General features: G+C 46.2%; 1 protein-coding gene across 1 annotated transcript; it reads right to left on the bottom strand.

The window, feature by feature from the left end:
* Positions 1-9,691: 9,691 nt before the first annotated feature.
* On the bottom strand, positions 9,692-21,550 carry LOC133258871 (serum basic protease inhibitor-like). The gene is made up of 3 exons (XM_061435560.1): positions 21,344-21,550; positions 10,222-10,413; positions 9,692-9,783 (listed from the first exon to the last, which is right to left on the bottom strand). Exons 1-3 carry the CDS (start codon positions 21,435-21,437, stop codon positions 9,743-9,745), a joined length of 327 nt encoding a protein of 108 aa, XP_061291544.1. The 5' UTR covers positions 21,438-21,550; the 3' UTR covers positions 9,692-9,742.
* Positions 21,551-21,735: the final 185 nt, after the last annotated feature.

Below are 21,735 nucleotides of genomic sequence, written 5' to 3'. Positions count from 1 at the left end.
GGAAACATCAAGTCCTACACTGGACTGCCAGGGAATTCCCCCTCTCTTTATTCTTGGTGTGTTACATTTTCTCATTGTTGGCTAGTGACTTTTTAAAAATGAAATCAGACCATGATATTTCCCTGGTTCACATCTTCTTGAGGCTTCCCACTGCACCTGGAATTACAACCTAGATGCCCTAACATCACCTCTGAGCAAATCCCCGCCTACTTCTCCCATAGTTTCCCTTGCTGCACAGACCTTTCTGTTCCCCACCTCAGGGAACTTGTTCCTGCCCTGGGGCCTTTCCAGTCACCCTTCCTTCCATATTTACAACCATCTGCCTAAAATTGCTGTGATTTGCTTTGCCCTGATTCTGCATGATTTTCTGCCTGACAGTGATCTCTTTGTGAAATGTATCTTGTTCATCATCACTGACTGTATCCACCAGCTACAATGTCAGTTCTGGCAGAGCAGGGAGCTGTGAGCTGTTCTCCGCTGTGATCCAGAGCCTAGGACAGTGCCTGGCACACATAGCAGGCACTGAGATAGGACACGGTTATTCCTTCCTGGCTGCAGGCAATGTTGTAAGGTCTTTACAAAGATTCATCCCCTTGGTGTCACTATCGACCAAAGAAGTAGGTTCTGTTATGGCTCCCATTGTGCAGAGGATCAGATAATGACAGAAGTGAGCTGACTACACAGCTAGAAAGTTGGCAGAGCCAGAGGTTGAAGTCATAGGGTCTGGTCTGAGCTTTTGATCACCCTGTATTCTATCCCTAACCAGCATTTTCTGATCAAGTGGTTGGATGAATCAATGTCTACTCAATATCTTCCCATGAATGTTCTACAGGTGCCATGGACTCAACATTGACCAAGATGAACTCTTTGTCCTTCCCCCAGATTCGCTCCCCCTCCCTTCTCCCAGGTACCTGACTGCTTTCAATGCTTCTTCCCTTTCCTCACTCGGAGCAGTCTCCTAGAAAAGCCTATTGGTTGTCACTCCTTGTTGTCTCCTCTGTAGCCACTGCTCTCTGCTGCATCCAGGCCACTCCCATCTCCACTCTGGACAGTTGTCACTGAAACATGAGGGAAGGGGCAGAATGACATAGCCATAGGACATGACAAAAGCCAGTTAGAATCAACTAGGACCAGCATGGCAGAAGATTCTACTTCCAGGAGACCTTGAGCCTCACTATATGCTCGTTGTAACACATTAGCTAAATGACACAGCCCCGAGACAGTTCTGAGGCCAACCATCAAAGGTCAAAAAGTGGATACTGCTAGTGCTACCGCTAAGTCGATTCAGTCGTGTCCGACTCTGTGCGACCCCGTGGACTGCAGCCCACCAGGCTTCTCCGTCCATGGGATTCTCCAGGCAAGAACACCAGAGTGGGTTGCCATTTCCTTCTCCAATGCATGAAACTGAAAAGTGAAAGTGAAGTCGCTCAGTCATGTCTGACTCTTTGCTACCCCATGGACTGCAGCCTACCAGGCTCCTCCATCCATGGGATTTTCCAGGCAACAGTACTGGAGTGGGGTACCATTGCCTTCTCCCAATTTCTGGAAATCTCCACCCCTTCCCCAAAATAGTTGGAATAATCCTCCCACTTGTTAGCCTATGAAATTACCCAGCCCATGAAGAGCAACCATCCCGTATTTTGGGCCCCTCATCTTCGGAGATGGCCCACCCTGTGTCAGTGGAATGTGTTTCTTCCAAGACCATTCTCATCTGCTGATGTGGACCACATTCTGTCTATGGAATGTATATCTCTCTAAATAAATAAATTCACTTCTTAATCACGTTATCTCTCAGTGAATTATTTATGCAACGAGACTTAAAGAAGCTGAGCTTCATTAAGGTCCCAGAACAGGTGTGTGACCTCAGTTAAAAGACCACGGTTCAAGTCCCAGCCTGGGTTGTATGGTTTCATCGTGACCCCCCTGCCTTGGTGCCCACCTCCCCTGCCCTTCTCTCCAGGGGAGAGAACCTCCTCTGCCAGGTTCTTCTAAGCTGAACAGGTCCTTCTTCTGACCTCAGATAAAGCCCCAAACTCTTAACTCATCTCACAAGTTTCCTCAAGTCTGGCTCCCACTTCTATGCCCAGTGCTACCTCGTCCCATCCTCCCACTCATTCTCACATACCTCCTCCTCCATCTTTTGCTTTTTCATCTGCCAAGAACCCTTTCCTCACCTTCTGCTCAGGGACTCTAGCTCATCTCTCAGGTCTCAACTGAAAGTTCACTTCCTCAGGGCATCCCTCCATCCAACTCCCATCACCTCCATTCTCCTATGAACTCTCCCTTCACACCCTGTGCATTGTATTCCTTAGTAATCACTTGTTCAATATCTCACGGAATTTTCTGCTAGAAAATGGACTATAACAGAGCAGAGACCATGTCTTTCCTGTGTACATCACAGCTGAGTAAATATTTTTTTAAATAATTATTCATATTAACTGCTGACTTATAAACCCACTTTATGCACACACACACACACACACACACAGGTACCCAAAGAGTTGAATTTTCCCTCCTAATAGTAGAGAGGGTTTGTTTGGATCCAGGAGGCAGCCACTGTGGGCAGAGAGTGCCTTCCTTAAAGAGCAGTTCCTAATGGCTGGTTCCTTGGGGCTTTAATTGAAAGGAGAACCAGCAGAAAGTCAAAAGTTTCTCCCTATATTTTTGAGAGACCAGAGGGTCAAATAGTTTTGCATGGGATGGGCGTGAGAGTGGATACGGGTGAGACCTATTACAGAACCCAGAGGGAATTAGATTCAGTGTGAAGAAGAACGGGACAAATTTGGAAGAGGACTTTGACATTCCTTAAACAATGGGGAAATTCCTGATAGTGGACTTCAAGAAGGTGATGCTACCAAATAAAAATGCTCTTTGTTCCTTTCTTTAATGCAGTTGATAGCACACTTAAAAAGCAGTCAGGAGCCAAAAAACCCCTAAAACTAGATATTGTTGTTTAGTGGCTAAGTTGTGTCCGACTCTCTGCGGCCCTGTGGACTGTAGCCCACTGGGCTCCTCGGTCCATGAGATTTCCCAGGCAAGAATACTGCAGTGGGTTGCCATCTCCTTCTCCTGGGGATCTTCCTGACCCAGGGATTGAACCTGTGTCTTCTCCATCGGAAGGTGGATTCTTTACCACTGAGCCACCAGGGAAGCCCAAAACTCTTATGTGTTTCTATTCAACTTGTTTTGGTCTGTGGTGTTCAAAGCACTTCAGCATTGTAATCTGTTAGTCCTCAAAAATACCCAAAGAAGAGGATTTCTTTCTTCTTCTATTAAAAAAAATTTATTTATTTATTTGGCTGCACCAGGTCTTAGTTGCACCGTGTGGGATCTTCAGTCTTTCTTGAGGCATGCAAGATCTTTAATTTTGGCATGTGAACTCTTGGTTGGGCATGTGGGATCTAGTTCCCTGACCAGGGATCAAACTTGGGCCCCCTATGCTGGGAGTGTGCAGTCCCAGCCACTAGACTCCCAGGCAAGTCAGAGGAATGGATTTCCTAAGGCAGGTGCAATCACTCTATTTTTCATAGAAAGAAACTGTGGTTCAGAATGGTGAAGGGACTTGTCCAAGGTCATACAGCAATACCCAGAGCTACTGAAGTCAGTCTCTTCTATTTAGAGCCAAGTACTTTTCCATTATACTGCTATGAATTAATATTTATTAATTATAATTAAATAACTTATCTATTAGGCTTCTCAGATGGCTCAGTGGTAAGGAATCCACATGCCAATGCAGGAGCCGCAGGAAACTCAGGTTTGATCTCTGGGTCAGGAAAATTCCCTGCAGGAGGAAGTGGCAACCAACTCCAGTATTCTGGCCTGGAGAATCCCATGGACAGAGGAGCCTGGTGACGTACAGTACATGGTGTCACAAAAAGTCGGACACTACTGAGTGAGTATGCACACACACAACTTCTTTATTAATAGTATTTCTTAATATTATTTCTGTTACTCTTATTGGAGCTGCCATTCATTGAGGGGTACTCTGCCAGGCACTTATCCAAGCATTTTACTAATATCGTATCCTTAATTCTCACCTTAATTCTATGAGAAGTTATGAGAAAGAGAAAAGCAGCCCCTGAAGTCTGAAAGCCGACTTGGCACTCACAGTTGGCTTTATGTTCTCTTGCTGAAGATAAGTATTTCACAGAATTTTCACGTCAGTCAAGACCATTTTGTCTTCATGATGCATCAACACAATGACAGGACACGCTGTAGTCGAGGTTGAACACAGGCAAAACAAGCTAAATTATCCCGTTATCCTGCCTCAAATGAGTGGTGTTGATGCTGCGTTACCAAGTACAGCTCTAAGATCTATCTAGTCTTCCCTTCTTAAAGATTAAGACAGTCAATCAGAGAACTGCTCATTTCCCAACAGCATCCAGTTCAGAGCAAAGCCAGCTTCCTCAATCCTGAAGCTAACCATACCACATCCTGTAAAGTTCTTTCTAACATCTTATTGGAAAGCCACATCGTTCCTCAAGGGAGGTGTTCTGTGAGGTGCTGCTATGAGTAATAAACCCAACTTGTTCAGCTAGGAACAGGAGTGTTCCTAGTGGTCTATGGCTGAAAACATGAACAAGTACAAGCATTATCCTTATTTTATAATTAAAGAAAGTAAAACTCAGAGATTTGAGGAATAGTCCCAGACTATAAGGTAGTGAGTAACAGAATCACAGAAGACTAACCAAAATGCTCACATGGATCACAGTCTTGTGTAACTCAATGAAGCTATGAGCCATGCCGTGTGGGGCCACCCAAGATGGAAGGGTCTTGTTCTCTCTTTTCCTTTATTTAATTATCTCTAGTATTTAGAGCCTCGATGCCTCAGTTACTTCATCTGTAGTGAGGCAGTTAAGCTCTGCTCTCCGAAGACCCATCCATCATACGTTTTCTCAGAGACAGGGGCATAAAAAATGTCAAAATGGTTCTACCTGGGAGAGCAGGGCTCTCCCTTTGACTGGGGACAGTGGGCTCTGAACATATTCCCATAATGCTATGCAGCTGAGAAGATCAAATAATGAACCTGAAGTATGATGTGTCCTGGGCAATACCTCCATGAGCCTTGGAGTCCTGCCCCCATCTACGTCCTACCCCTTCCTCTTTTTAAATAATATTTATTATTTATTTTTGGCTGCTTTGGGTCTTAGTTGTGGCATGCTCTGTACGGTGAGGCTCAGGCTCAGTTGCCCTGCAGCATATGGTATCTTAGTTCCCTGATCAGGGATGGAATCCAGGTCCCCTGCATTGAAAGGCAGATTCTTAACCACTGGGCCACCAGGGAAGTCTCCTACCCTCTCCTCTCAGTCACCCTCATTTAGCTCACAGTCTCTGATTATCATTGCTCTTGACCTACTAGGGAAAGCAAAACAGGAGGGTGATCTGGGTGCTGACCATTCTCTTATTCTTACACCAACTTCCCTCTTCCAGTTCAATGAAGTGGGTACCTCCTGAGGGTGGCAACCATCCTATCGGCCTCTGCATAAACTGTTGGAAGCTGAACCAAAGGGATGTCCACACCTTTGAGGCCTGAGAATCTGAAAGCTGGCAGAGGGGACTTAGCAAATGTTGCAAGAGAACCTAAAAGACACTTTGGGAGAGATGGGGGTACTTCCCTGATTGCCATCTCCCAGTGTCTCTAGGAATGTCTTAGGACAAAGACAGCGGAATTGGTCCATAGGGGTCTTAGGAGCAGAGTAAGGACCAATGTGAAAGTCAGGGCCAGACGGGAGGGGGACTCTTACTGGTTCATTAGGACAAAAGACTTTGTACGGATGAAAGCTGCCAGCTGGCACCTGCTGCCCAAGGAAGTGTGCTCCCCGTAGAAGGAGGTATACAAACTGAGGCTGGTTGAGTATCTGACAGCTAAATATCCCACCATTTAATTTTTAAGATGACTTCTTCAATTTTGCATCCACCACCAAATCCTTCATTCCAACATCCACTCACCTATGTCACTCAGCTCTGATGGGTCTGTTTCTTAGAGACGCTAAAGGCGGCTGCCTCACTCCCCCAGGAGCAGGGATTAGCAGGAGAAAGCTGGTAACTCAAGCTTTGGGACAAGGGCTCTCACACAGATGAGGTGTTTCCCTCACATCTAGGTATCTCCTCTTCCTTTGTCTCTTCTGAGGGGACTCCCAGATCCGTCTGTATTCAGGGTTGAGTGGACTTTGATGAACAGGTTGGGGTCTCCCTTGTGATGCTCAAAGGCTACGTGGAAACTGATATAGACTCCAACTTGGGAACTGGATGCAAGTTGAATCTTGGCGCTCAGCTCCATGTCTTTGTCTTCCCTCTTCTCTCCACCTGGTAGAATCCAGTTCACCCTTCCACACTCAGCTCAAACCTTGCCTCTTCCGGGAGGCTGGCCTTGACCTCTTCAGGTGACAGCTATGGCTCCTCTTCAGCTCCCACAGCATGCATGTTTCTGAAATTGTGTCTGCCTTCCAGGCTGGGTAGGGAGTTCTTTGCAGGTAAAGCCAGTCCTGGTTTAGAGGTGTCCAAAGTGGGGTGCACCGTGGGACAGGAGAAAACATCTACAAACTTCTGCTTATTTTTCTCTAGCCTGTGCTGTGCTGTGCTTAGTCACTCAGTCGTGTCCGACTCTTTGCGACCCCATGAATCGCAGCACGCCAGGCCTCCCTGTCCATCACCAACTGGAGTCCACCCAAACCCATGTCCATTGAGTCAATGATGCCATCCAACCATTTCATCCTCTGTCGTCCCCTTCTCCTCCTGCCCTCAATCTTTCCTAGCATGAGGATCTTTTCCAATGAGTCAGCTCTTCACATTAGGTGACCAAAGTATTGGAGTTTCAGCTTCAACATCAGTCCTTCCAATGCTCAGGACTGATCTCCTTTAGGATGGACTGGCTGGATCTCCTTGCAGTCCAAGGGACTCTCAAGAGTCTTCTCCAACACCACAGTTCAAAGCATCAATTCTTCGGCGCTCAGCTTTCTTTATAGTCCAGCTCTCACATCCATACATGACCACTGGAAAAACCACAGCCTTGACTAGATGGACCTTTGTTGGCAAAGCAATATCTCTGCTTTTTAATATGTTGTCTAGGTTGGTCATAACTTTCCTTCCAAGGACTAAGCGTCTTTGAATTTCATGGCTGCAGTCACCATCTGCAGTGATTTTGGAGCCCAGAAAAATAAAGTCAGCCACTGTTTCCACTGTTTCCTCATCTATTTGCCATGAAGTGATGGGACTGGATGCCATGATCTTCGTTTTCTGAATGTTGAGCTTTAAGCCAACTTTTTTACTCCCCTCTTTCACTTTCATCAAGAGGCTCTTTAGTACTTCTTCACTTTCTGCCATAAGGGTGGTGTCATCTGCATATCTGAGGTTATTGATATTTTTCCCGGCAATCTTGATTCCAGCTTGTGCTTCTTTCAGCCCAGCGTTTCTCATGATGTTCTCTGCGTATAAGTTAAATAAACAGGATGACAGTATACAGCCTTGACGTACTCCTTTTCCTATTTGGAACTAGTCTGTTGTTCCATGTCCAATTTTAACTGTTGCTTCCTGACCTTTTCCTATTTGGAACCAGTCTGTTGTTCCATGTCCAGTTCTAACTGTTGCTTCCTGACCTGCATATAGGTTTCTCAAGAGGCAGGTCAGGTGGTCTAGTATTCCCATCTCTTTCAGAATTTTCCATAGTTTATTGTGAGCCACACAGTCAAAGGCTTTGGCATAGTCAGTAAAGCAGAAATAGATGTTTTTCTGGAACTCTTTTGTTTTATTGCCTGTATAATTTAGTCAATAATTATCCTAACAAGTGTTTACATTGCACTAAGTACATGCCAGGCTCTCTGATCTTAGGGCTCAGCACGTCCTAATTCACTTTCCTCACAACAACCCCAGGTAGGAAGAAGACAAGTGCAGAGATATTAAATAAATTAAGTATTCAAAGCCACATAGTTTGGTAGAAATGTGCCCACCGACTACTACCACCTTAGGTGTTGCTGGCTGGCTTCCAACTGCCAGTATCTGCAGCTCTTTGCCTGAAGGATTTCTTGGGGCCACACAAGAAGCCTGTGCACGGAGGGAGTCAGAAGTCCCCAGTCACTGAGTGACAGGGAGTTGGTAACTGCCCTTTAACCTCTTGGGGGAGGCAACTACAAGGAAGGTGTTGTACCCCACCTGGCCCTTCCCCCATGGGATGGAGGGCATCACTAACAGTGCCAGTGGGCTTGCTCCTCCATGTTCGTTGGCCACCTTTCCTGCCCTTTCTCATACCCTATAAACTATATTCCCTTTGCTTCCTGGGAACCCCAAATTATAACAAACCCAGGCTCTGGATCTTTACAGACTGGCTGGGGAGTTGGGCTCTTAACTGTGTCTCCTTGCAAAGGACAAAAGCTTTGGGACAGTCAGTTAGGCTGTCATGGTTAGTGTTCTGCTGCTGTGTCCCCACCAATAAAGAGATGTTGGAGTCCTAACCCCCAGCAACTCAGAATGTGAGCTTGTTTGGTAATAGGGTCTCTAGTGTGGGGATTAAGTGTTCATTAGGATGGGCCCAAATCCAGTATGACTGGTGTCCTGACAAAAAGGGCAGATTAGGTGACAGATAGGGATAATGCCATGCAAAGACTGGACTCATGCTGCAGCAAGCCAGGCCTTCCAGGCGCTGAGTGAGAGACCTGGAATGGATCAGGGCCTTCCAAGGAAGCATGGCTCTGCTGACTCCTTGATCTCAGACTTCTAGCTTCCAGAAGTGAGAGAGAATAAATATTTGGTTTTCAGGGAATTTCTTGGCTGTCCAGTGGTTAGGACTCCAGGCTTCCACTGCAGGGGACATAGGTTTGACCCCCTGGTCGGGGAATTAAGATCCTGAAAGCTGCATGGTGTGGCTAAATAAATATAAATAAATAAACCACTCAGTTCATAGTGCTTTCTTATAGGAACTCCAGGAAACAAACCCACCAGCCAGCTGACATCTGCATACCCCCGTTTTATTCTCAAAGGATTCTCAGATAATTAAGTGAAATAATGCTAAAAAAAATGCTAAGCACAGAGCCTGGCACCTGGCAGCTGCTAAGTGGGTGGATGCTTTTCTTTAGAAGAAATAAAAGTCCCCACCCTGCCACAGTTCCTCAGGGGAGGGGTTTCATTGAGCAAGTGGAGAAGTGAGCCTCACCCACCTTCGTTTCTCCTCCCGAGTCCAGGAGGATAACCAGTCCCAGACTGATCTGGTGCAAAAAGTAAACCAACGCTTTCACGGCATGGTTCTGTTGCCCAGTTTTTGTGTTGCTTGGGGTGGCCATGAAGAGGTAGATGGGGCTGGAATGGTTCCTAAACCTGGTAGGGCCCAGTCTGAGGACAGAAAAAGGAGAGGTGTCTTCCACACTGCTGAACAGTGAGAAGGACCACCGTTTTCATGGACCCAACGGGTTACTGTTCTTGGTTGCAGACAACAGAATCCACTCCTGTTAGTTTAATTAGAAAATGCATTTATTATATATAAGGCCAGAGGTTGAAGCCACAAACAAATATGTAACATCACTGTGGGGCAAGAGGGCTTCTTTACTGAAAAGACTTCTACCACCAGTGATGCTCAGGGCTGGACCAGAAATTCCCACACTGCCCCTCCAAGGAGAGCAGTGATATTGGGGAGAGGGGTGAGGGTGAGGTTGCAGCGAAGAGAGAGGCAGGGTTCTGCTGAGGAGGGTAGGCTTGAGAAGGAAGCAAAGGAGGCTCAAATAGCTCAGAAGCAGCCACAGTCCCGTGGGGCCTCCTAGGACTTTAGCATCTCAGGGAGCACAGTTGCCAGACTCTCTGTAAGAAGAAAGAAGGAACTTGTTGACTGTCATCACTGAAGCCCATGACCTTGACAGCGAACACCTGACAGTCTTGACAACCCCAGAAACGAGCGAGCGCGGTACTCCTGACACCAGGATGACCAGGAAGAGAAAAGCTGTTTGCTCAGGAGCACGATGGACCCGCTGGGCAGGGTGGCTGACTCGGCGTTCCCATCCGAGAAAGAAGGGCCTGAGAGTGGCTTAGATTACCTGGAAGGTGATTCTAGGGGTGACCTTCTGGAAAGCTGGCCCCTGGAGAACTCACTCAGTGTGTGGTTTCACAGGACACTGCGGCCACTTCTCCTGGCCAGCCGCGAGGAGGAAAGGCACCGGGCAGGGGTGAATGGTGTGGGGCTCCTGAGCTCCGCCGCTCCCCCAGCCCTTCCCCTCCCACCCTGCCCTGCCCCCGCCTTACCCTGGGCTCTGTTGCGGCCACCACAGGTGCTGATACACTCCTTCTCACTCCGGAAGTTGTTCAGCTTCCTTCTGCATCCGCCGTAAGTAAAGGTCTGGCAGAGCCCGGACACGGCGTTGTAGAAGTACCTGGTGAACAGGGCCCTGCAGGGACCAGTGTATGGAGGCTGCAGACAGAAGGCAGGGCGCAGGCCTGAGGGGTTGGGAGGGACAGTGGGTCAGTTACGAGGATGGCCATCACAGCTCGGCTACAAGGTCAGCAAATGGACCCCCGTGTCTTGAAACAGAGAATGGGGGGGTGGCGGTAGCGGTGGTGAGGAAAGCCTGAACTGTGAAGCCTCCACTTGAGGACCTGCATTCTGAGGCATTATTATTAGTTCTTTTAGGTGTGAAGATGACATGGTGATGGTATTTAAAAAATCCTCATATATCCTTCATGAAGGTTTATTCATGAAGGTTTATATGAAGATTTATTCGCATGATGCCCTAGATTAGCTTTTTAAAATCCTGGGGGAAAAAAGGTCAAACATAAACAATATTCTCCATATGTTGATAATTGCTGAAAGTGAACAGTGGGTACATAAGGTTTAATTATACTATTTTCTGTACTTTTGAGTAAGGTTGAAAGTTTCCAGTATTTAAAAAAAGTGGGAAAGTATCATGCTGTAATGGAGAAAGGAATGGAAAAACATATGATATATTTTTAAAAATGTTTTTTATTTTAATTAGTTAATTGGCTGCTATGAGTCTTTTTCACTGCAAATGGGTTTTCTCTAGTTGCGGTGAGAGGGGGTTACTCTCTAGTTGCGTGGACTCAGGAGTTGTGGCCCATGGGACTAGTTGCCCCACAGCATGTGAAATCCTCTCGGACCAGGGATCAAACCCATGTCCCCTCATTGGACAGGCAGATTCTTAACCATGGGATGACCATGGAAGTCCTATAGTGTATTAACTTTGACTATCTCATGGAGATGGGAATGCTAGAATTTTGAGGGGGTGTGATGTTGTGATTTATAATATAATTAGAAATATATATTTGGTGTTAGTTCCATCCTAGCATAAAGCTCCTAAAACCCTGGGAATTTTCTAAATGAGGAGAGCGATAAAGGTGTCTTCAGTAATGTGAAGAGGGTGACTTTGGAAAGCTCCCTGGTAACCCAAGGATGGGAGCTGGCTGCCAGGGGAACCAAGTGCCTGATCAGATGGTTGAACTGTCAGCTTGACCCTCTGAAGCCCCCACCTCCAGGGAGAAGAGAATGGGTGGAAGTTTATCAGTCACCAATAGTTCATGGCTTAGTTTCATTGAGTTAGACAAGGCTGTGGTCCTAGTGTGATTAGATTGACTAGTTTTCTGTGATTATGGTTTCAGTGTGTCTGCCCTCTGATGCCCTCTTGCAACACCTACCATCTTACCGTCTTTCGCTTCTCTTCTTTTCACAGCTATTTGTAAGGCCTCCTCAGACAGCCATTTTGGAGATCAGTGGAGAAATAACTCCAGAAAGAATGAAGAGATGGAGCCAAAGCAAAAACAATACCCAATTGTGGATGTGACTGGTGACAGAAGCGAAAAGCAAAGGAGAAAAGGAAAGATATAAGCATCTGAATGCAGAGTTCCAAAGAATAGCAAGAAGAGATAAGAAAGCCTTCCTCAGCGATCAATGCAAAGAAATAGAGGAAAACAACAGAATGGGAAAGACTAGAGAACTCTTCAAGAAAATTAGAGATACCAAGGGAATATTTCATGTGAAGATGGGCTCAATAAAGGACAGAAATGGTATGGACCTACCAGAAGCAGAAGATATTAAGAAGAGGTGGCAGGAATACACAGAAGAACTATACAAAAAAGAGCTTCACGACCCAGATAATCATGATGGTGTGATCACTCACCTAGAGCCAGACATCCACATTCTGGAATGTGAAGTCAAGTGGGCCTTAGAAAGCATCACTACAAACAAAGCTAGTGGAGGTGACGGAATTCCAGTTGAGCTCTTTCAAATCCTGAAAGATGATGCTGTGAAAGTGCTGCACTCAATATGCCAGCAAATTTGGAAAACTCAGCAGTGGCCACAGGACTGGAAAAGGTCAGTTTTCATTCCAATCCCAAAGAAAGGCAATGCCAAAGAATGCTCAAACTACCGCAGAATTGCACTCATCTCACACGCTAGTCAAGTAATGCTCAAAATTCTCCAAGCCAGGCTTCAGCAATACATGAACCATGAACTTCCAGATGTTCAAGCTGGTTTTAGAAAAGGCAGAGGTACCAGAGATCAAATTGCCAACATCCACTGGATCATGGAAAAAGCAAGAGAGTTCCAGAAAAACATCGATTTCTGCTTTATTGACTATGCCAAAGCCTTTGACTGTGTGGATCACAATAAAATATGGAAAGTTCTGAAAGAGATGGAAATACTATACCACCTGACCTGCCTCTTGAGAAACCTGTATGCAGGTCAGGAAGCAACAGTTAGAACTGGACATGGAACAAGAGACTGGTTCCAAATAGGAAAAGGAGTACATCAAGGCTGTATATTGTCATCCTGCTTATTTAACTTATATGCAGAGTACATCATGAGAAACGCTGGGCTGGAAGAAGCACAGGCTGGAATCAAGATTGCTGGGAGAAATATCAATAACCTCAGATATGCAGATGACACCACCCTTATGGCAGAAAGTGAAGAGGAACTCAAAAGCCTCCTGATGAAGGTGAAAGTGGAGAGTGAAAAAGTTGGCTTAAAGCTCAACATTCAGAAAACAAAGATCATGCCATCTGGTCCCATCTCTTCATGGGAAATAGATGGGGAAACAGTGGAAACAGTGTCAGACTTTATTTTTCTGGGCTCCAAAATCACTGCAGATGGTGACTGCAGCCATGAAATTCAAAGACGCTTAGTCCTTGGAAGGAAAGTTATGACCAACCTAGATAGCATATTCAAAAGCAGAGACATTACTTTGCCAGCAAAGGTCCATCTAGTCAAGGCTGTGGTTTTTCCTGTGGTCATGTATGGCTGTGAGAGTTGGACTGTGAAGAAAGCTGAGCGCTGAAGAATTGATGCTTTTGAACTGTGGTGTTGGAGAAGACTCTTGAGAGTCCCTTGGACTGCAAGGGGATCCAACCAGTCCATTCTAAGGGAGATCAGCCCTGGGATTTCTTTGGAGGGAATGATGCTGAAGATGAAACTCCAGTACTTTGGCCACCTCATGCAAAGAGTTGACTCATTGGAAAAGACTCTGATGCTGGGAGGGATTGGGGGCAGGAGGAGAAGGGGACGACAGAGGATGAGATGGCTGGATGGCATCACTGACTCGATGGACGTGAGTCTGAGTGAACTCTGGGAGTTGGTGATGTACAGGAAGGCCTGGCGTGCTGCGATTCATGGGGTCTCGAAGAGTCGGACATGACTGAGTGACTGAACTGAACTGAACTGAATAGTTCATGATTTAATCAATCATGACTATCTGAGGAAAGTGTAAGTCAAGTTACTCAGTCGTGTCTGACTCTTTGTGACCCCCTGGACTGTAGCCTGCCAGGCTCCTCCATCCATAGGATTTTCCAAGCAACAGTACTGGAGTGGGTTGCCATTTCCTTCTCCAGGGGATCTCAACCCAGGGATTGAACCTGGGTCTACCCGCATTGTAGGCAGACACTTTACCATCTGAGCCATCAGGGTAAAGCCACGCTTTACTGTCTGAGCCACAGATTGTGTGAGTCATGACACAGTTATCATGACTGCATGAGGAAGCCTCCAGCAGAAACACAGAAGGACTGCATCTGAAGAGTATCCAGGTTGGTAAACAGGAGCAGGTTCAGGGAATATGAGCAATGAGACAGCATGGAAGCTCTGTGCCCTTTCTCCATATCCTGCCTTGTGCAAACTTTCCATATGGTTGTCCTGAATTATATCCTTTTATGAGAAGCTAGTGCATGCCTGGAGAATCCCAGGGATGGCGGGGCATGGTGGGCTGCCGTCTATGGGGTCACACAGAGTCAGACACGACTGAAGAGACTTAGCAGCAGCAGCAGCAGCAGTGCGTGCCTGCGTGCTACGTCGCTTCAGTTGTGTCCGACTCTTTGCGACCCTATGGAGTGTAGCCTGCCCAGTTCCTTTGTCCATGGGGTTCTCCAGGCAAGAATACCGGAGTGGGTTGCCAAACCCTCCTCCAGGGGATCTTCCAGATCCAGGGATCGAACCTGCATCTCCTGGGGCTTCTGCATTGCAGGCAGATTCTTTACCACTGAGCTACCGGGGAAGCCCTGATAAACTGTAAATCTTGTAAGTAAAATGTTTCCCCAAGTCTGTGCTGCTCTAGCAAATTCACTTAACTCCAGGAGTTCGTGGGAAACTCTGATATATGGCTGTTGGTAGAAGCATGAGTGACAGGCTGGACCTGTAATTGGAGCCTGAAGATGGGAGGAGACTTGTGGGCCACAGTCATTAACTGGTGGAATCTGACATTATTTCCAGGTTGCTAGTGTCAGAACTGGTATGATGCAAAGACAGCCAGTCAGCGTTCCCTGAGAACTGGACAATTGGTTGATGTCTTGGGAAAACAAACACACAGCAAGACGAGGAGTCTTAAAAACTTTCCTTACACATCTTTGTATCCTCTTGAGTTCCTGTGAGCATGTATTCCTTTTGCAATTATGAAAGAAGACATATTTAAAATAAAATATACCACAATTTTTATAAGTAAGTAATGCTGTACAAGAATATTTATTGACATCAGAAAATGGTTGAAGTGTATGTATTGTGGAGTAAAAGCACTCCATCCTGCCCTGAGGAATTGGGTGTCAATCCCTTTTTAGCAACAGATCCCTTCTTTCAAAGGAAAACTTAGAAGAAATCTGGGTTTTGGGTAAAGCCCCATCCTCAGCCCTCTCACTGCCCACCCCTCAGAGTCATTTTCCCACCCCTTCCTATCCCAGTACACCCAAGTCTCAAGGAACATCTAGTGCAGGCCCCTAGACTATATTCTTTAAAGGCTGTGTGACCTGAGGTGAGACAAGTAACCACTCTGAGCCACAGCATCGTCATCATTGAAATGAGCATAATAACCCCAACCTCAGGGACTTGTTGAGAGAATTAGCGATGATGTCTGTCAAGTAACTGGTAATCAATCAATACTCAAAAAACACTAGTTATTACAGTAATTGTTAGATGTGCTCATTAAATTTAATTTAATTTTCCAGGGCAGCATCCAACCTAAAAATCACTCGTGGACACAATTGCCCATTAAAGCCCTTTAAGCTTCCCCTATCGATTCACAATAGAGAAGTCCCCAGGGACCACCCTGGACACCAACACAGCCAGTTTTCCCAACACTGGGAAACATGATGCTTCTTTTCTGGAGCCTCAGATTAAGTAAATACCTTCATTTTAACACCCAAGCATATCAAGAACACATACTTATTCTACGCAATGTTTTAAAATATGTATTGGTTCAGAAATAGGAAAATTAATATATAGTTTAGACATAAGTTGTCAAAATGTAAACTATCTTGATGGACATTTAAGATGGGAACTCAAAAGTCTCTGAGTTATTCAATATGTTTATACATCCACAGACTTCTTGATCCCTTAAATAAACCATCCAATAAACACAAAAAAGAAAAGCCTGTGAAACTCAGACTAAAACGGATCACATAAATGCCCAGAGAGAAGAGGGAAAGCTCTCATTTACGAGAAAACCTTTGTATCAATTAGAAAGTTGCTTTCTTAAAGCCTAAAGAATGGCAATTCTCTATTTAAAAGAAGAGTTTCCTCTTGGAAATAGCAAGTTACATCTGGTAGAAGATAGCATTTTCACTTGAAATTGGGAATGAGGTGTATTCAAGTCTCAGTGTAAAACTCTTGGTCCCAGCTGAGCAGGGCCAGGGTTGGGGTGAAGAAAAGAGGCAGGTCAAGCAAGTAAAGGGTCACCTCCTTTTCATTTAAAACTTTCATATTGGGTTAGTGGTAAAGAATATGCCTGCAATGCAGGAGACTAGGGTTCGATTCCTGGGTTGGGAAGATCCCTTGGTGAAGGAAATGGCAACCCACTCCAGTATTCTTGCCTGGGAAAAAAACCCCATGAACAGAGAAACCTGGTGGGCTACAGTCCATGGAGTCACAAAGAGTCGGACAAGACTGATCAACTCAAGAGCAACATTGCAATCAATTTTGATCTATCAATCCTGGGCTGAGTGAGTGCCTCACTCACCTCACCCAGATTGCAGCCCTGTGACGGAGGTGGAGCCTGTCCTCTCTGGAGGCTGAGGAGTTGAGGAAAGAGAAGGCTGTGCTTCCGGAGGGCAGCCCTACCTGCGGGGTAGCTCTGCCTAGATGATGCGAGATGCTAAGTCGCTTCAGTTGTGTTTGACTCTTTGCGATCCTATGGACTATAGCCTGCCAGTCTCCTCTCTGTCCATGGGATTCTCCAGGCAAGAGTACTGGAGTGGGTAGCCATTTCCTTCTCCAGGGGATCTTCCCAACCCAGGGATTGAATCCGAGTCTCTTACATCTCCTGCATTGGCAGGTGGATTCTTTACCACTGAGCTACTGGACAAGCCCCAAGCTCTGCCTGAGGCTGCATTGTTCCCGCCTCATCTCTGGATGAACAAGGTTGTGAGTTCATGTACATTAAGACCTTAAAGTAGAAGGATTTATCCCTAATCTTTGGGTTTTGAGATTTGAAACCTTGATTTACCCTTAACATTTTTTTTTTAAATAGAGGATAATTACTTAACACTATTGTGGTGATTTTTGCCATACATCAACATGACTTGGCCATAGGTATACATATATCCCCTCCCTCTTGAACCCCCTTCCCACTTCCTTCCCCATCCCACCCCTCTAGATTGTTACTGGCTTGGGGTTCCCTGCATCTTACGTCATACTCCCGCTGGCTATCTAGCTTATATACAGTAATGTGTATGTTTCAATGCTCTTCTCTCACATCATCCCACCCTCTCCTTCTCCCACTGTGTCCAAAAGTCTGTTCTTTATGTTTGTGTCACCCTTGCTGCCCCACAAATAGGATCATCAGCACTGTCTTTCTAGATTCCACATATATGTGTTAATATATGATATTTGTCTTTCTCTTTCTGACTTCACTCTGTATAATAGGCTCTAGGTTGATCTACTTCATTAAAACCGACTCGTACGCGTTCCTTTTTTACAGCTGAGTAATATTCCATTGTGTACGTGTACCACAACTTCCTTATCCATTCCTCTGCTGATGGACGTCTAAGATGCTTCCATGTTGTCGCTACTGTATTTATTTTTCTTTTTTTTCTTTATTTGTCTTTTTCTCGCTACTGTATTTATTTGGCTGTGCCAGGTCTTTGTTGAGGCACTCGAGATCTTCTCTACTTGCAGCATATGGGATCTAGTTCCTTGACCAGAGGTTGAACTCATGCCCCCTGTTGAAGCCTTAGCCACTGGACCACCAGGGAAGTCCCTTGATTTACCTTTTGATATTTTTATTTTCTAAGTTTTATGTATAAAACTATTATAATGACTGTTTTTCTAGTATAAGGAACATATACTAATGCATTTGTGTATCAGAAAACAGCAAAGATGCTTAATTGTTTAATTAAGGAACAGAATTATCCTCAACCGGGCAAGCCATTCGTTATTCAAGGGAACTGGAGTCAACTCAAGAAATAACTGGGCTACACACTCCGTCCTGGCTCACTGGGCCGACCACTGCAGCAGCTGCTCACCGGGCTGGTCTCTGCCCTTCGCCCCCTAGAGGCCACTCTCTGCACTGCAGCCGCAGGGATCCAGTCTTAACTTGAGTCCTACCCTTGGCTCCTGTGACCACTCCGAATCTCAGTGACTCCCTAGCTCTCTCAGAGTCAAATTCTGATTCTTGTAAAACCTTAGGAAGCACCTCACAACCTTCCCCCATGGCCACTCTGCCTTATCCCCCTCCTCTCCCCTCTGCTCCACCGACTCAGCTCCAGCCACCCTGGTCCTGGCTGCCTCTCAAACACCTCCTTATCACTGAGGGTTTTGCTAACCGGTCTGCAGAAAGAGCATGGATTCCTTTCCCCCATCAATCTCTACAATCAAAACACTTGTCATGAACTGCCGTAGTATTTCACCTACTCAGTTGTCTGTCTCCCTTCTAGAGTGCACTGGTTCTTGTGCTACATTTTGTTCATAGGTGTGTCCTCACACCAAGAACAATGGTTTGCCGGGCCTTGATAAATATTTGTCAAGTGAATGAATCTCCCACCTCATGCTCCTGCTGGCTGCAGTCATTGAGTAGAATGAATAGAATTAAATTCCTGTTAGTGAAATATCTGAAGCTGGGCAGGAGCTTATGGAGTTCTGGGCTTCTGGGCACAAAAGCCTTTCCATGTCCCCAGTTTGTTTCTTATTGGCAGGAAAAAGGCTTCAGCCTCCTAGACTTTCCGGAATACTAAAGGGAATACCAAAGATTCAAGCAGTTGCTAATCAAGGAAGGGAGGGGAACCAGAAACAAAGGAGAAGCAGTCAAGGAACAATAGAGCACAATGGGGCAGGGCAGTGTCGGGTCCCAGCTCCTCTAGAAGGAATATACTTATCGGTATCTTTGAGTGCCTTTGCGACAACTAAATTCCCCACCCCAGTGGAGGAAGGTAACTTCTGGCTGAGCACAAAGTTCTTGGAACACCAACCATGCAGAAGAAAGTCACACAATCACACATCTATAGCTTTCACCCCGAATCTTGCATGTAAAAGCTTCTCTCTGGGGGAGTTAGGGGTTTTTAAGGCCTGAGCCGCTCTAGTCTCCTTGCATAGCCCTGCAGTAAACCTTTCTCGGCCCCAAACTCAGACTTCTCGGTTTGCTTAGCCTCACTGTGAGTCAGGCACATGAACTTACCTTTGGTAGCAGCACATCTAGAAAACTATGAATCTACTCCAACACTGCATATCCTGAGATGATGATAAAATAATAGACATGGGAATAAAGGGAAGGGCCTTGAGTCATCACAAATTTCTAACAGCCTGAGAGAAGTATAACCTTGTCCCCATGAGCAAAGTCACGGAAGTGTTGCATTTTTGCAATAATAATGGAGAAATAATATCACTGTTGTTGAAACACTCAATCGTATCCAAGTCTTTGCCATCCCATGGACTGTAGCCTGCCAGGCTCTTCTGTTCATGGAATTTTCTGGGCAAGAATACTGGAGTGGGTTGCCATTTCCTTCTCTAGGGGATCTTCCTGACCCAGGGATCGAACCCACATCTCCATGTCTCCTACATTCCAGGTGGATTATTTACAGCTGAGCTACTGGGAAGCCCAATAATATCATTATTTGACCCCTAAATATTTTTTTCTTGGGGGTAAGTAGACAAAAATTCTTCAGACTAAGACATCTTGGTGGAAAATGGACATTATCAGGTGTGAAATGTGAAAAAAAAAAAACTCTATATTCATGATTGATAATTCATTGCAAGAACTTGTTTGGTAGTTTTCCCTTGTACGGGTGAGGAAACTGTAGCAAAGTCACTGACCTCAGGTCACAGAGCAGGTGAGTGGTAAGGTCAGGTCCTGTTACAACCTGTACAATCCTGTTACAACCCATGTTAAAGCACCCATGTAAAAGCACCTGCCGTCTGCAGGGAATTGTTACAATCTAGGTAACTGGTAAGAGTTTCTGGGAACACTGCCCTCCACTTTTACTCACCTGTACTTGAGCCTCCTTCCAGCCATCAAAGCCCAGGGATATACGAGTCTGGGTTTCTTCTGTACATCAAACATGGGGTATCTCTTCCAACACCAACTGATTCTCCAGACCAATGCGGTCAACTCACTAAGTCAACTCACTTCAGACTCTAAATCTGCAGAGTTAGCCCTGACTCCACAGGGTGAGGGCTCAACCCCACAAGACGGCCCCACTTCAGATGCCAGCTACATGTCCCTGGGGTCCCACAGACCTCTCAGCCACTGGCCAGAAATGCAGGGGCTGTGTGGCTTCCACTCTCAAGTTTCAATAATTGACTAGAACGACTCACACAACTCAGGAAAGTCTTTTATTTACTGGATAAAGGATAAAATAAAGGATAAAACTCAGGGGCTTCCCTGGTGCCTGCGTGGTAAAAGAACCCTCCTGCCAATGCAGGAGACAAGGGTTTGATCCCTTACCTGGGAAGATTCCACGTGCCACGGGGCAGCTAAGCCCGTGCGACACAGCTACTGAGCCTGCGTTCTAGACCCCAGGAGCCACAACTACTGAGCCCAAGTGCCCTAACTACTGAGCCCAAGTGCCCTAACTACTGAAGCCCGAGTGCCCTAGAGCCTGTGCTCTGCAGCAAGGGAAACCACTGCAGTGAGAAGCCTGCGCTCTGCTATTAGAGAAAAGCCCTCCTGAATGTTCCCCACCCAGGAAGCTCTGCAATTCCCAATGTTTAGGGGTTTTTATTCACTGGGTTGGCAAATTGATTGACTCATTAGCTGTTGGTGACTTGACTTCTATCCCAGTACCCTCCCCTCCCCACAGAGGAGCCGGGGGCAGAAAATTCTAATCCTCAGATCACCTGATGGAATGTCCTGGAGACCAGTCCCACCCAGAAGCTATTGAGGGCTCAGATGGTAAAGCATCTGTCTACAGTGCGGGAGACCTGGGTTTGATCCATGGGTTGGGAAGATCTCCTGGAGAAGGAAATGGCAACCCACTCCAGTATTCTTGCCTGGAAAATCCCATAGATGGAGCAGCCTGTTAAGCTACAGTCCATGGGGTCGCAAAGATTCAGACATGACTGAACAACTTCACTTTCCTTAACATACAAAAGGCAGCAAACATCAAGGGTTTTAGGAGACCTGGACCATAAACCTAGACAAGGATCAAATAGCAATCTTTTTGTTATGTGACAGTCAGGTTTGAGGACCAGGCAGTGATCAGGAATAGAGAGTCTCAGAGATGGGGTCCCTGATCTGGTAGAATTATGCAGGATAATTTTTTTAAGCTGAAAACATAATGATTTTCTTTTTGAGAGTCATGAAATGTCCCTGGAGTGAAAACTGCCCATTTTCCCAGGAGAAATCCAGAGAGGGCTGATAACACTCACTCCACGCCTGTTCTGCAGCCCCTTCCAAGGACTCCCCTTTTCCCTCCCACCCAGTCTGCAGAGGAGACAGGAGCTGGGACTTACCATCATTCTTGTTGCTGTTGTCACCCTCTGGGGTGCCGGCCACCAGGGTGCCCAGGAGGACCAGAAGGGCTGCAGAGAGGCAGAGACGGCTCATCTTCGTGGCCTTGCAGCAGGGCTCCTGAGGATGCTGGGGACGGACTGGGCTTTTCACCCCCCTGCTGAGGGGTGGGATCAGGCGATGAGGAGGGAAGTGGGGAAAGGGGAGGGGCTGGGGTCAGTCCTCTTCATGCTTGACCTCCCCACCTAACCAGGCTTATTCCTGCATCTGCCTGCTGGGGCCCAATGCCCAGTAACAGCGCTTCTCAGACTTCGCTCCCCCAGCGGGTCTTGTGGAAATAAATACATATTCTGATTCCCCAGGTCTCGGTGAGGCCTGAGAAGCAGCATTCTTA

Source organism: Bos javanicus, chromosome 13, assembly GCF_032452875.1.
Source record: "Bos javanicus breed banteng chromosome 13, ARS-OSU_banteng_1.0, whole genome shotgun sequence".
In the NCBI taxonomy this organism is placed as follows: domain Eukaryota; kingdom Metazoa; phylum Chordata; class Mammalia; order Artiodactyla; family Bovidae; genus Bos; species Bos javanicus.
Note: the sequence above shows the minus strand (reverse complement) of the source record. Positions and strands in the feature narration are given on the sequence as shown.

Coding starts and splice junctions, on each gene's coding strand:
- LOC133258871 (XM_061435560.1), bottom strand. CDS start 21,437: ATGAGCCGTCTCTGCCTCTCTGCAGCCCTTCTGGTCCTCCTGGGCACC. Junction 10,414..21,343: donor CAACAGCAACAAGAATGATG/GTAAGTCCCAGC, acceptor CCAACCCCTCAG/GCCTGCGCCCTGCCTTCTGT. Junction 9,784..10,221: donor TGGCCGCAACAGAGCCCAGG/GTAAGGCGGGGG, acceptor TTCTTCTTACAG/AGAGTCTGGCAACTGTGCTC.